We start from the raw sequence: 11,495 nt of genomic DNA on the forward strand, positions 1-11,495 counted from the left end.
GTACCACTGCTGAGATCCCACACTTCAGGATCATGACTTTAAATATGTTTTTATTGATTTGAGAGAGAGAGAAACATTGATGAGAGAGAGAGAGAGAGAGAGAGAGAGAGAGAGAGACGGCGATCGATTGCCTCCTGTACACACCCCACCTGGGAATCGAACCTGCAACCTGGGCATGTGCCCTGACCAGGAATTGAACCAATGACCTTTCGGTGCATGGAACGATGCTCAATCAACTGAGCGGCGAGGCCAGGTCTATGACTTTATAAAGCAAAAAGCAAATACCCACCCACTTTTCCCCATACAGCTTTATCTTTGTGTCCTAAAAATAAAAGATCATAAATAAGGTAAAGTCATTTAAAGAGAAGGAGGAAAAGAAGGCAGTTATCTGTTTTCTTGGTAATCTGTGTTTGAAAATAAATCTTGGGGAGAGTCAATGGAAGAGCCATCTGTGTATGTTTACACGCAGTGTTTAACTTTATAAGCATCTGCTAGTTGGCAGCTTAGAACACAGGGAGAACACAGATTACCCATGCTGAAGCCATGATACACTATTTTCTGCTGGATTTAGACTCTGAAAGGTGATATGAGAGAGAAAGCCTAGAACAACAAGTGTTACTTTCTCTGTCTCATTGAAACAATTCAAGTGGACTAAAGAAACTTAGTAGATTCTAAAATCCTCTCGGGCAGGGCCTGTAGCCTGCTCATGTCTGTAGCTCTTATGTGGTACATTGTGCACTGGCTCTTGAGTGCAGGAAATTTAATCACAAGGCCACAGACTCACAGCTTGACTTTGACGAAATCACCCCCCATTTCTGAGCCTATTTTCTTTTCAAGTGAGGTGGCTGGACTACTTGCCTTTCCTGACTTTTCTGGTTCTTATATTCTAACGTCCTATACACTCTCAATGTAGGAAAAAATTAATCTTTTGAGTGGATATTGCTCCGGGTGGGAGCCAGAGACAAGTCTTAGGTGACTCTGGACAAGTCTTTTACATTCTCTGTGCTTAGATTTCCCTGTGTATTCATGTGTATAAAGGGAAGAATGACCCCTATCTGGACCTGTCTACCTCATGGGCTACTTAGTAGGTAAAAATGGAATGGTAAATGGAAGTAAAAGTACTAGTTGACAATTGTAGCAGAAAAGGTGGAGTACCACTGCTGAGATCCCACACTTCAGGATCACGGCACTTGTTCCCCGACTATTGAAGGGCTCCTAGCTGGTTGATGACTGGTTGATGGGAGTGGGTGTGGGGATGAAGACCTGGACCTCTTGCCTCCATTTCTTGCCTCCATTTCTCCCTCTGCCCCAACCCTGCCTCCCTTACACCTCATAGATGTTCCCAGAAGCACTCACCAATAGGCCGTCAGTATGCAAATCTCAGTGTCTCAGTCTATTTCCTGGAGTACCCAATCTACGACAGCATTACTACAGCATTTCTAAAAAATAATTCAGCCTGGCCAGTGCGGTTTAGTGGTTGAATATCAACCTATGAACCAGGAGGTCACGGTTCAATTCAAGGTCAGAGCACATGCCTTGGTTGCAGGCTTGATCCCCAGTGTGGAGTGTGGAGGCAGCCAATCAATGATTCTTTCTCATCATTGATGTTTCTCTCTCTCTCTCCCTCTCCTTTCCTCTCTCTGAAAGCAATAAAAATATATTTTAAAAAATAAAAAATAATTCAGATATATTTTATTTGAGCCACACTGCTAAAAGCACATGACTTCTTAGCCAGTTCCAGTACAAAAATCCATCATTGGGATAGAACTCTCCAGGTGACATAACAATGTCTACGAGTACTGGATTCTGTTTCAGTTGTTATTCTGACTGTCATGGGCTGCTTATCGTACTAGAGCGATTATGTCAAGGACATGGGCTTCACTCAGTTGATGTCTCCATTATAAGATCACAATGTCCCCCTAACTCTGGACAATGTCCTGCAAATACGAGCTGTTAGTCATAAGCTATTTATATGTCGGGGATAAAGGGTGAACTGGTATTAATGAGATTGAAAGGCTTTTACCTGGAAACTGACACTATAGTACCATTAATCATGCTGATATTCCCATTGCTCAATAACTACTGTATCCTTTTGGAAGGGGTTGAGGATGAATTCACTTAATGCTGAATTCTGCTTGCTAGCAAACTATATGAGAGGGGTTTCTGCTGGAGGATCCTACTATTTATGCAAAAACAAGACCCCACCTCTGACAGGAAATCCATGTGCAGCCTTCTGCAGCTCCTGAAGCTTCCCTGAGACTGTATCTCTTCCTTAACGTCTAGACAACAGGATGGCAGCCATTTATAAGACCGCTTCCTCCCTATTCTAACACAGGACGACATGGTCCCAAAGCAGGAACAGGTGATGGGGGGAGGGTGGTTGCTGTAAAGTGTCTTTCTTTCCCTTCTCCCCACATCCTCTGGGAGGGCAACCAGCAAACTAGCTCAGATGCGCAGACCCAGGCAGACAGAGGGATCATTTACTCAGGATCTTTCCTCCAGGCCTAGATGGGGCAGCATCTCAATCATATAGGGCACACGGCAAACCTCACCATCGCCCGCAAAAATTCACTACAGTTCAACAAGCATTTCTAAAAGTAAGTAGAGAAAACAGATAGAAATCTGAGGCTGGCTCTGGGTAAAATAACTTAGTGTACAAAAAAATCACAGCAGACTCCACCCCCACCCCACCCCCCTTGGCCTAGTTCCTGTGCACCATTTTCCAAAGCCAAGCTAGTACTACTTAATTCTACTTGAATCTGCTGGAAAACATTGTGTGGCTCTGCTCAGCAGTATCCCGCTGGATTTGTGGATGTCCTTTCTCACCCCTTTGAACTTCTTTCTATACCTACCTTCTTATCTTTGTGAACTGCCTTAGAGACCCCAATTTCCCTTCCCTTATATCCTTCCCAGTTGCTCTCTCACTCTTCCTGCTGTTACTCTCTCCTGACAACACCATCCTGAACCCTTTGAACCCCACAGCTTCCTCTTACCAAACACAGAGATTGAATTTGACAGTGGGAATTATTTTGTTGAGTGGTTGGTGTGCTTAAACAAAACCTGGCACAGAAGTGTTCTAAATGTTGGGGTTTGGAGTTCTAAGTTAGTCTTGGTGATAGAGTCAGAAAAATCCATCCAGAAGTGTTAGCTGAGGTGTAAATGAGCTGAAGGGTACATTTGCATGGCAATATCTGAGAAGGTTGCAAGACTGAACCTTTTTTCTTTTCTTTCTTTAAAAAAAAACGGATCTAGAGTAAATGAGTCATCTAGAAAGGAAGGGGGAACTGAGGTTTCAGAGAATGATGGGAAAGGCTGTAGAGATACCAACCATTTCCAAGAGGCTCCAGTTTCCCAAATCTTGCCCAGCATTTTGTTTTTGTTTCTTAATTCTCACCAGATGATATTTTTCCCCATTGATTTTTAGAGAGAAATGGAAGGGAGGGAGGGGGGAAGGAGGAAGAAAGAGAGGGAGAGGGAGAGAGAGAGAGAGAGAGAGAGAGAGAGAGAGAGAGAGAAACATCAATGTGAGAAAGACACATCAATTGGTTACTTCCCCCACACGCTCTGATTAGGGCCAGGGATCTAACCTGCAACCCAGGTACATACCCTTGACTGGGAATCAAACCCAAGACCCTTCAGTGTGCAGGCAGATGCTCTAACCACTGAGAACACCAGCCAAGGCTTGTCCAACGTTCTTGAACCTGGACTCTACTCCTAAGTAGCCCCATAATTCATAGCATGGCTTTTCAATCCAATCACCCCCTACAGTGCTCTAGCACTCCCACTCTCAACCAGATATCTCTAACTTCATGCTACTATGACATCTCTGAGTACCTCTAGATCTTAGCCCTGTGCCCCTGGACTCCAAGGCACGCCCCATCTTTCTCTGTCCATCTTCTGCAGCGGTTCTCAACCTGTGGGTGGCGACCCCTTTGGCGGTCGAACGACCCTTTCACAGGGGTCGCCTAAGACCATCCTGCATATCAGATATTTACATTACGATTTATAACAGTAGCCACATTACAGTTATGAAGTAGCAACGAAAATAATTTTATGGTTGGGTCACAACATGAGGAACTGTATTTAAAGGGCCAGAAGGTTGAGAAATCTGTCTAGTCTCCCCAAACTACATAATGGATGTCCCTGATCAGGTCCCTCGTCTACAGAGCACAGGTGGCTTCTTCAGAACCCAGCCTCCTGTGAGTGTGCTGATGCTTACGTATCCCAGGGCATGGCTAGAGGGAAGGGATGGAACTATATACTATTGAAGGCTTGTTCCTTTCAGTTTGTGTCTAGGGCTGTCACCTCCCCAACTGTCTAAGTAGATACTGGCTGACACCATAATTGACATAACTGATTTGGTCTTCCTGGATAAGATCTCAGTGAATTCCAGGTAATTTTTTGTTTGGGGATGACCATGATAATTTTTCACTTTCACACACCTGATCTCTGGCCATCCCAACTCACCTGCAGGCATACGTCAGTAAGGACACTGTACCATCTACCTATGAAGAACTGGTTTTATTCTTTGCTAAAAGACTCCATGCAAACCCGAGTGAGGGAAAGCAGGAATATTTCTTTCTTTTCTTTTTGCTAATCTTCTAGAGCCTGGTCTTTCAGATAAAAGGGAATGAGCCAAGGAAACTACTGGGGTGAAGGAGAGAAGAAAAGCCTCAGAAGGGTTTTGGAGTAGAAGGGGATGAAGGATAAAGAACAGCAAAGGCCGACTCCAATAAATATCTGCTCTTTTCTTTCTTTCTCTACTCCTGACCTCTAGTGGTTCCTCTAATGACCTTGTGCCTGAAGAGCTGGGGGAGGAGGGGCATACCAGACTGCTCTCTAACCATATAAACCTACCTCACTCTTCTACTTTTTGTGGGCTCTTAAGTTCCCAGGGTTGAGTTCAGAATCCCCAAACCTGTCTCTGAATCTCCAACAGGCATTAGTGTATATTTGTTTCTTTAAATTTTTTAAAAAAAATCTATTTTTATTGATTTTTTTAGAGAGAGAAAGGGAAAAGCGATAGAGAGTTAGTTAGAAACATCGATGAGAGAGAAACATCGATCAGCTGCCTCCTGCACACTCCCTACTGGGGATGTGCCCGCAACCAAGGTACATGCCCTTGACCGGAATTGAACCTGGGACCCTTGAGTTCACAGGCTGCTGCTCTATCCACTGAGCCAAACCGGTTAGGGCTGTTTCTTTAAATTTTTATTTATTGATCTCAAAGAGAGAGAAAGGGAGGGAGGGAGGGCAAGAGAGAAACCAGCTATTCCCATTTATGCATCCATTGTTTTGATTCTTTTATGCACCCTGACCTGGGATGGAACCCGCAACCTTGGCATATCCCGACGATGCTCTAATCAACTGAGCTATCCGACCAGGGGGCATTAGTGTATATTTTAAAATGACATCCTGAGGAGAAAAATAGTCATACTGTCACGCTCTAGCCCATAGTTTGCAAAGCCTTTTCCAGGCAGGATCTCATCATGCCTCCTTGAATGTCCCCAGTTTTAGGCAGAGCCAAAGCCACTACCCCCACTCCGAAGGTGAGGAAAAGCTGGGCCCACAGGGCCATGGTTTCCTGCTGTGAGCCACTAGCCGGGCAGCAGTCAACTAGCAGCAAGCCACCCCCACAGGCCTCGCTTTCACAAAGTAAGAACCCCTTACTCCTTAGCATCTCCAACTGTCCCTCGTCCGGAGCCTGCCGGAAGTTGTAGTCCAATGTCCCGAAGCTTCAATGGATTGGACTACAACGACCAGCATGCCCTGCGCTTCTTGCCCCGCCCCCCATCTTTTTCAGCCTCAGGCGCCGGGGAGGTTCGGTTGACCTGCTGACTGGGAACCAGAAATGGCAGCTACTCTGGGCAGCGGGGAGCGCTGGACGGAAGGTACCAGGTCCTGGTTTTAGGGTGGGACAGGGCAGGTTGGGCAGAGATCAGGGATGGGGACCTTGAAGGTGCCCGAGGGCTGAGATTCTGGGCCTCAGGTGAGGAACGGAGGCCTATGAGAACATGTTGAGCCTGAGTAGGGTTCCGGATGAGGTGGTGGACCGCCCAGGGTAGGATCCAGAAACCAGGAGCGCTGGCTCAGGCAGAGGAACCGACCGGCAGCCCAGAGTCATCCGTGACGACTTGTTGCCTCCAGCCCCCAGCCCCGCCCCGCCAGGGCCCCGCCCAGGCTCCGCGGCAGTCAGACCGCCTGCACCTGGGTGTCCAGGCTGTGCGGTCTCCCGCAGCTTTCTTTCCCGGCCCTTATCCTCGCTACCAAACTGGGCTGCTGGATCCTTGGTCTCAGTTTGCTCTTATCTCTGCAGCCCGCATCAAGGCCGACAGGCCGGTCTTTTCTATCCTACAGTCAGGCAGAGAGTATTGATCCAATTCCTATTTTGAATCCTGCATTATGCTTGCTGATCCCGCAGCAGGGACTTGACAGACGTGGGCCCCTGAGATCACAGAACTCTTTAGTTCACTAAGGGAGTATGACAGGCAAACAGCCAATTACAAAACAGGGCCAGTTAAGTCCTGGGCTGTACACAGCAAGGTCTAGTTTTGGGAAGCACATTGACAAGGAACCCAACATGGCCTGGGTGTCAGAGGAGGCCTTAGGGAGATAGTGTTACATATGATGACATAAGGAATGGTTGGAGTTAGTCAGGCTGACCTAGTGGAAGAATGGTGCAGGCAGAAGGAACAGAGAAAAGAGAAAGCACTGCTGATCTGAAAGGAGTTTGGTGTGGCTAGAACATAGACCGGTAACGAGCATGTGGTGAGAAGATGAGGCTAGAGAGGCACCTGAGCCCATGATAAGAAATTTGGCCAAGGAGCAGTGCATAGTCATTAGGGGATGTTAAGCAGGAGAATAATGTTTTAAAAACCTTTTCCATATCCTCCAGATGGGACATGAGTACTTGCCTTCTTTGACTGGATTACTATGGTCCTCTTTACATTCTGCAGGTGTTAGGGTTCATTGAACTCTCTCCCTTTATAATGTTTTTATGGTCAGGAATAGATCTTACCTGTACATCTCCGTGATCTATTTAACCAGTGTCTTAAACATCAGTTTAAAAGAATTGAACTCATCTCTATTTTAAATCTTAGTGGTGGGAGGAATTGCAACAAAAACTGTTATTTTATGAGCAATGTCACTTCTGACCATGGACCACAGAGAACGAGGCTTCCCACAGCATTGCACTAAAGGCAAGGTATTGGGCAGACAACTCTTGAGCACCTTTTCTGGTTTTGAGTCAAAATTATTTGCTGACTGACCACTGTAGCTATGGTGGACATTATTATGCTTTATGTTTCTGGCATTATAAGTTTTTCATGTTTGCCTCCATATTTTTTGTATTGCTTTCTCAAGGAAGATGTTTGTTCGTTTTTGTATGGATGCTTAAAAGTCAGCATGATGTCAGTAGCCTGGCCCTCATCTGCTCATATCTACCAGCAGCCTCCCAGATGGCTAAGGGAGGTAGCAAAGTTGATTTGCAGGTCAGACTGAGACCTAATGGAGGGGCTGTTGCTTTGCAGCTTACATTGATGCAGTTAGAAGAAACAAATACCCAGAAGACAGACCTCCTGAAAGTCATGATCCCTGTGGTTGCTGTAACTGCATGAAGGCAGAAAAGGAAAAGAAGTCTGAGAATGAGTGGAATCAGACCTGGCAGGGCGAGGGGAGTGCCACTTATACTGAGGACCAGCTGCTTGGGGTACAAAGGTGAGCCTGTGATGGGATTAATTGAATGATTTTATGTAGACTGCCTGGCACAATGTGCTATATACTATTAGTATTGTTATTGTTTATTATTATTACTAGAGGCCCAATGCACGAAATTCGTGCAAGAGTAGGCCTTCCTTCCCCCGGCTGCCAGCACCAGCTTCCCTCTGGCACCTGGGACCTGGGCTTCCCTTGCAGCCCTGGCTTCGTCCAGAAGGTCATCCTGAAGGACGTCTGGTCTAATTAGCATATTATGCTTTTTTTATTATAGATTATTATTATTATTATTGAAGCATAATAGCTTCTTCACCTCAGGGGCAGAACTAGGTGGAAATGGAGTAGTGAAGTGTAATCTGAGGTATCTTTCCTGCTTCTATAAAAGAGGCAGGAAAAATCAACTAGATATAACAGATATCTATATAACATTCTACCCCCAAACAGCAAAATACACTTTCTTCTCAAATATATTTGGAACATTCTCCAGGATAGATCATATGTTAAGTCATAAAACAAGCCTCAATAAATTTAAAATGATTAAAATCATACAGTGGCCTGCTCGGCCAGTGTGGCTCAGAGATTGAGCTTCAACCTATGAACCAGGAGGTTACAGTTCGACTTACGGTCAGGGTACAGGCCTGGGTTGTGGGCTCGATCTCCAGTAGGGGGCCTGCGAATGGCAGCCGATTGATGATTCTCTCTCATCATTGATGTTTCTTCTCTCTCTTCCTCTCCTTTCTCTGAAATAAATAAAAAAATATTTTTAAAAAATAAAAACTTAAAAAAAAAAATCATACAGTGTCCCAGGCTAGGTGGCTCAGTTGGTTGGAGTGTCATCCCATACACCGAAAGGTTGCAGATTCGATTCCCAATCAGGGGACATACCTAGGTTCTATCCCTTGGGTGAGGATAAACAAAAAAATCATACAGTGTATGTTCTCTGAAATCAACGACAGAAGGAAATTTGCAAATATTAAAATTAAACAACATATTCCTAAATAACAAAGGTTACAGAAGAAATCACAAGGAAAATCAGAAAATTCTCTGAGATGAATGAAAGTGAAAATATAGCATACTGAAACATAATGGATGCAGCTAAAGCCATACTTAGAAGGAAATTTATAGCTGTAAATATATATTTAAATCTCAAATGACTAACCTAATCTTCTACCTTAACAAACTAACAAACAAAAAAAAGAAGAGCAAACTAAATCCAAGAAAGAAGACTGCAGGAAATAATAGAGTGGAAATAAATGAAATAGAAGATGGAAAGGCAATAAAGGCAACAAAACCAAAAGTTGTTTGTTTGTTTTTTAAATATCAACAGAATTAACAAACTTTTATGTACACCAGCGATTTTCATCTTTTTCATTTCATGACACACAAACTAATTACTAAAATTCTGTGGCACACCAAAAAATATATATTTTGATCTAACAAAGAATAGGTATAATTTTGATTCATTTACACCGGATGGCTATTGTTGATTGTTGTCATTTTTTTATTTGACAATCTAAGGCAGGGGTGGTAAACATCTAGCCCTTGGGCTGTATAAGGCCCACAAAATCATTTGGTCTGGCCCTGCCGAGGCAACCACAGAGGGACTTGAAATTCAGTAAATCTAGGAGGTTTTTTCATAGCAACATAAATTTATATTAAGTGAATGATGTTATAAATATACAAATGGCCCTTGGCAGAAAAAAAGTTTCCCACCCCTGATCTAAAGAAAAAGAGGTCAGTACCCCTGGCTAGTAGGTATTGCATGTTTTAAAAATTCTTGTGGCACACCAGTTGGAAATCTCTGATCTAGACAAACCAAGAAAAAAAAAAAGAGAGAATATTTAAATAACTAAAATCAAGAATGAAAGTGGGTACATCACACTAATCTTACAAAAATAATGATTATAAGAAAGTACTATGAATAATTGCATGCCAACCAATTAGACAACCTAGATGAAATGGACAAATTCCTAGGCAGATACAAACTACTGAAACTGTTTCAGAAGAAACAGAAAATCATATAGACCTATAAGAAAGAGATTGAGTTAATAGTCACAAAACTTACCACTAAGAAAATGCCAGCCAGGGTGGCTTCACTGGTAAAATCTACTGAACAATAATTAACTAATCCTTCACAAACTATTACAAAAAAATACATGAGAAGGGGACACTTTCCAACCCACTCTATGAGACCAGTATTACCCTGTAACCAAAACCAGACAAAGACATCACAAGAAATTTAAACTATCAACTAATGTCTCCATGGATATAGATTTCAGAAACATATAAAAACATAAAAAGGATTGTAGACTTGGCCAAGTTGTATTTATCCCAGGAATACAAGGTTGTTTAACATATGAAAATCGATTAATGTAATACACCATATTAATAGAATAAAGGACAAAAGCCACACGATCATTTCAATAGGTGCAGAAAAAGCATTTGACAAAATTTAATACTCTTTCGTAATAACAACCCTCAACATGGTAGGAATAGAAGGACACTTCCTCAACCTACAAATAATCCACAGCTACCATCTACAAGTAATCCACAGCTAACATCATACTTAATGATGAACAATTGGATGCTTTCCAAGATCAGAAACAAGACAAGTATGTTCACTCTAGCCACTTCTATTCAACACTGTGCTAGAGCTCCAAGTCAGGGAAGTTAATCAATAAAAAGAAATAGAAGCCATCTAGATTGGAAAGAAGTAAAACTGAATTCACAGGTGATATGATCTAGTATAGAAAATCCTAAGGAAAAAACACACACACACACGCTATTAGAACAAATAGGGGGGTTTGGGGAGGTAATGGGATGAGGACACATATGTAATACCTTAATCAATAAAGAAATTTTTAAAAAAAGAACAGCCCTAACTGGTTTGGCTCAGTGGATGGAGCGTCGACCTGCGGACTGAAGGGTCCCAGGTTCGGTTCCAGTCAAGGGCATGTACCTTGGTTGTAGGCACATCCCCAGTAGGGAGTGTGCAGGAGACAGCTGATGGGTGTTTCTCTCTCATCAATGTGTCTAACTCTTTATCCCTCTCCCTTCCTCTCTGTAAAAAAATCAATAAAATATATATTTTTTTAAAAATCAATAAAATATATATATTTTTTTTTAAAAAGAACAAATAAATGAGTTTATCAGAGTTGCAAAATGTAAGATCAGCATACAGAAATCTTTGTTTTTCTATACAATAGCAATGAACAATCCAAAAATGGGGACGGGGGGGGGGGGGGGGAGCAGGGGGACGACAAACAATGCCCAAAAAGCCAGTTTCATTTATAACACTATCAAAAAAGAAATAAAATGCTTAGGCATAAATTTAGCAAGAGAAGAGTAAACTTTTATATTGAAAATTATAAAACTTTATTATAAGAAATTAAAGATCTAAATAATGGGAAGATAACGTGTTCATGGATTAGAAGGCTTATTATTGGTAATTTGTAATACTCCCCAAATTGATCAACAGATTTAATACATCCCTATCAAATTCCCAGTTGCTCTTGTTGCAGAAATTGACAAGCTGTTCCTAAAATTCATATGGAAATGAATAGCCAAAACAGTTTTGAAAAAGAAGAACAAAATTGGAGGACTCATATTTTCCTCAGTTTTAAAACATACTACAAAGCTACAGTAATGAAGACAATGGGGACTAATATAGGATAGACATGTAAATTAATGAAATATAATTGAAAATCCAGAAATAAACCCTTTATTTATATTTATGGGCCAATGGATTTTTGGACAAAGTGGCGAAGACCATTTAATGGGGG

General features: G+C 42.5%; 1 protein-coding gene across 3 annotated transcripts in view; it reads left to right on the forward strand.

Annotated features, from left to right (window-relative positions):
• The first annotated feature begins 5,638 nt into the window (after window positions 1–5,638).
• The window catches only part of DNAJC18 (DnaJ heat shock protein family (Hsp40) member C18), a 27,318-nt gene continuing 21,461 nt past the window's right edge, over window positions 5,639–11,495 (forward strand). For all 3 annotated transcript variants that reach the window (XR_002828657.1, XM_014453840.2, XM_006086512.3), the window contains exons 1-3: window positions 5,639–5,655; window positions 5,804–5,891; window positions 7,530–7,716. Coding sequence is in view for 2 of the 3 variants with exons in the window: in XM_014453840.2 (XP_014309326.1) it covers window positions 5,852–5,891; window positions 7,530–7,716 (227 nt within the window). In the remaining variant the exon portion in view is untranslated. The remainder of the gene's footprint in view (window positions 5,656–5,803; window positions 5,892–7,529; window positions 7,717–11,495) is intronic.

The sequence above is a fragment of the Myotis lucifugus genome, unplaced genomic scaffold (assembly GCF_000147115.1).
Source record: "Myotis lucifugus unplaced genomic scaffold, Myoluc2.0 scaffold_28, whole genome shotgun sequence".
Taxonomy (NCBI): Eukaryota; Metazoa; Chordata; class Mammalia; order Chiroptera; family Vespertilionidae; genus Myotis; species Myotis lucifugus.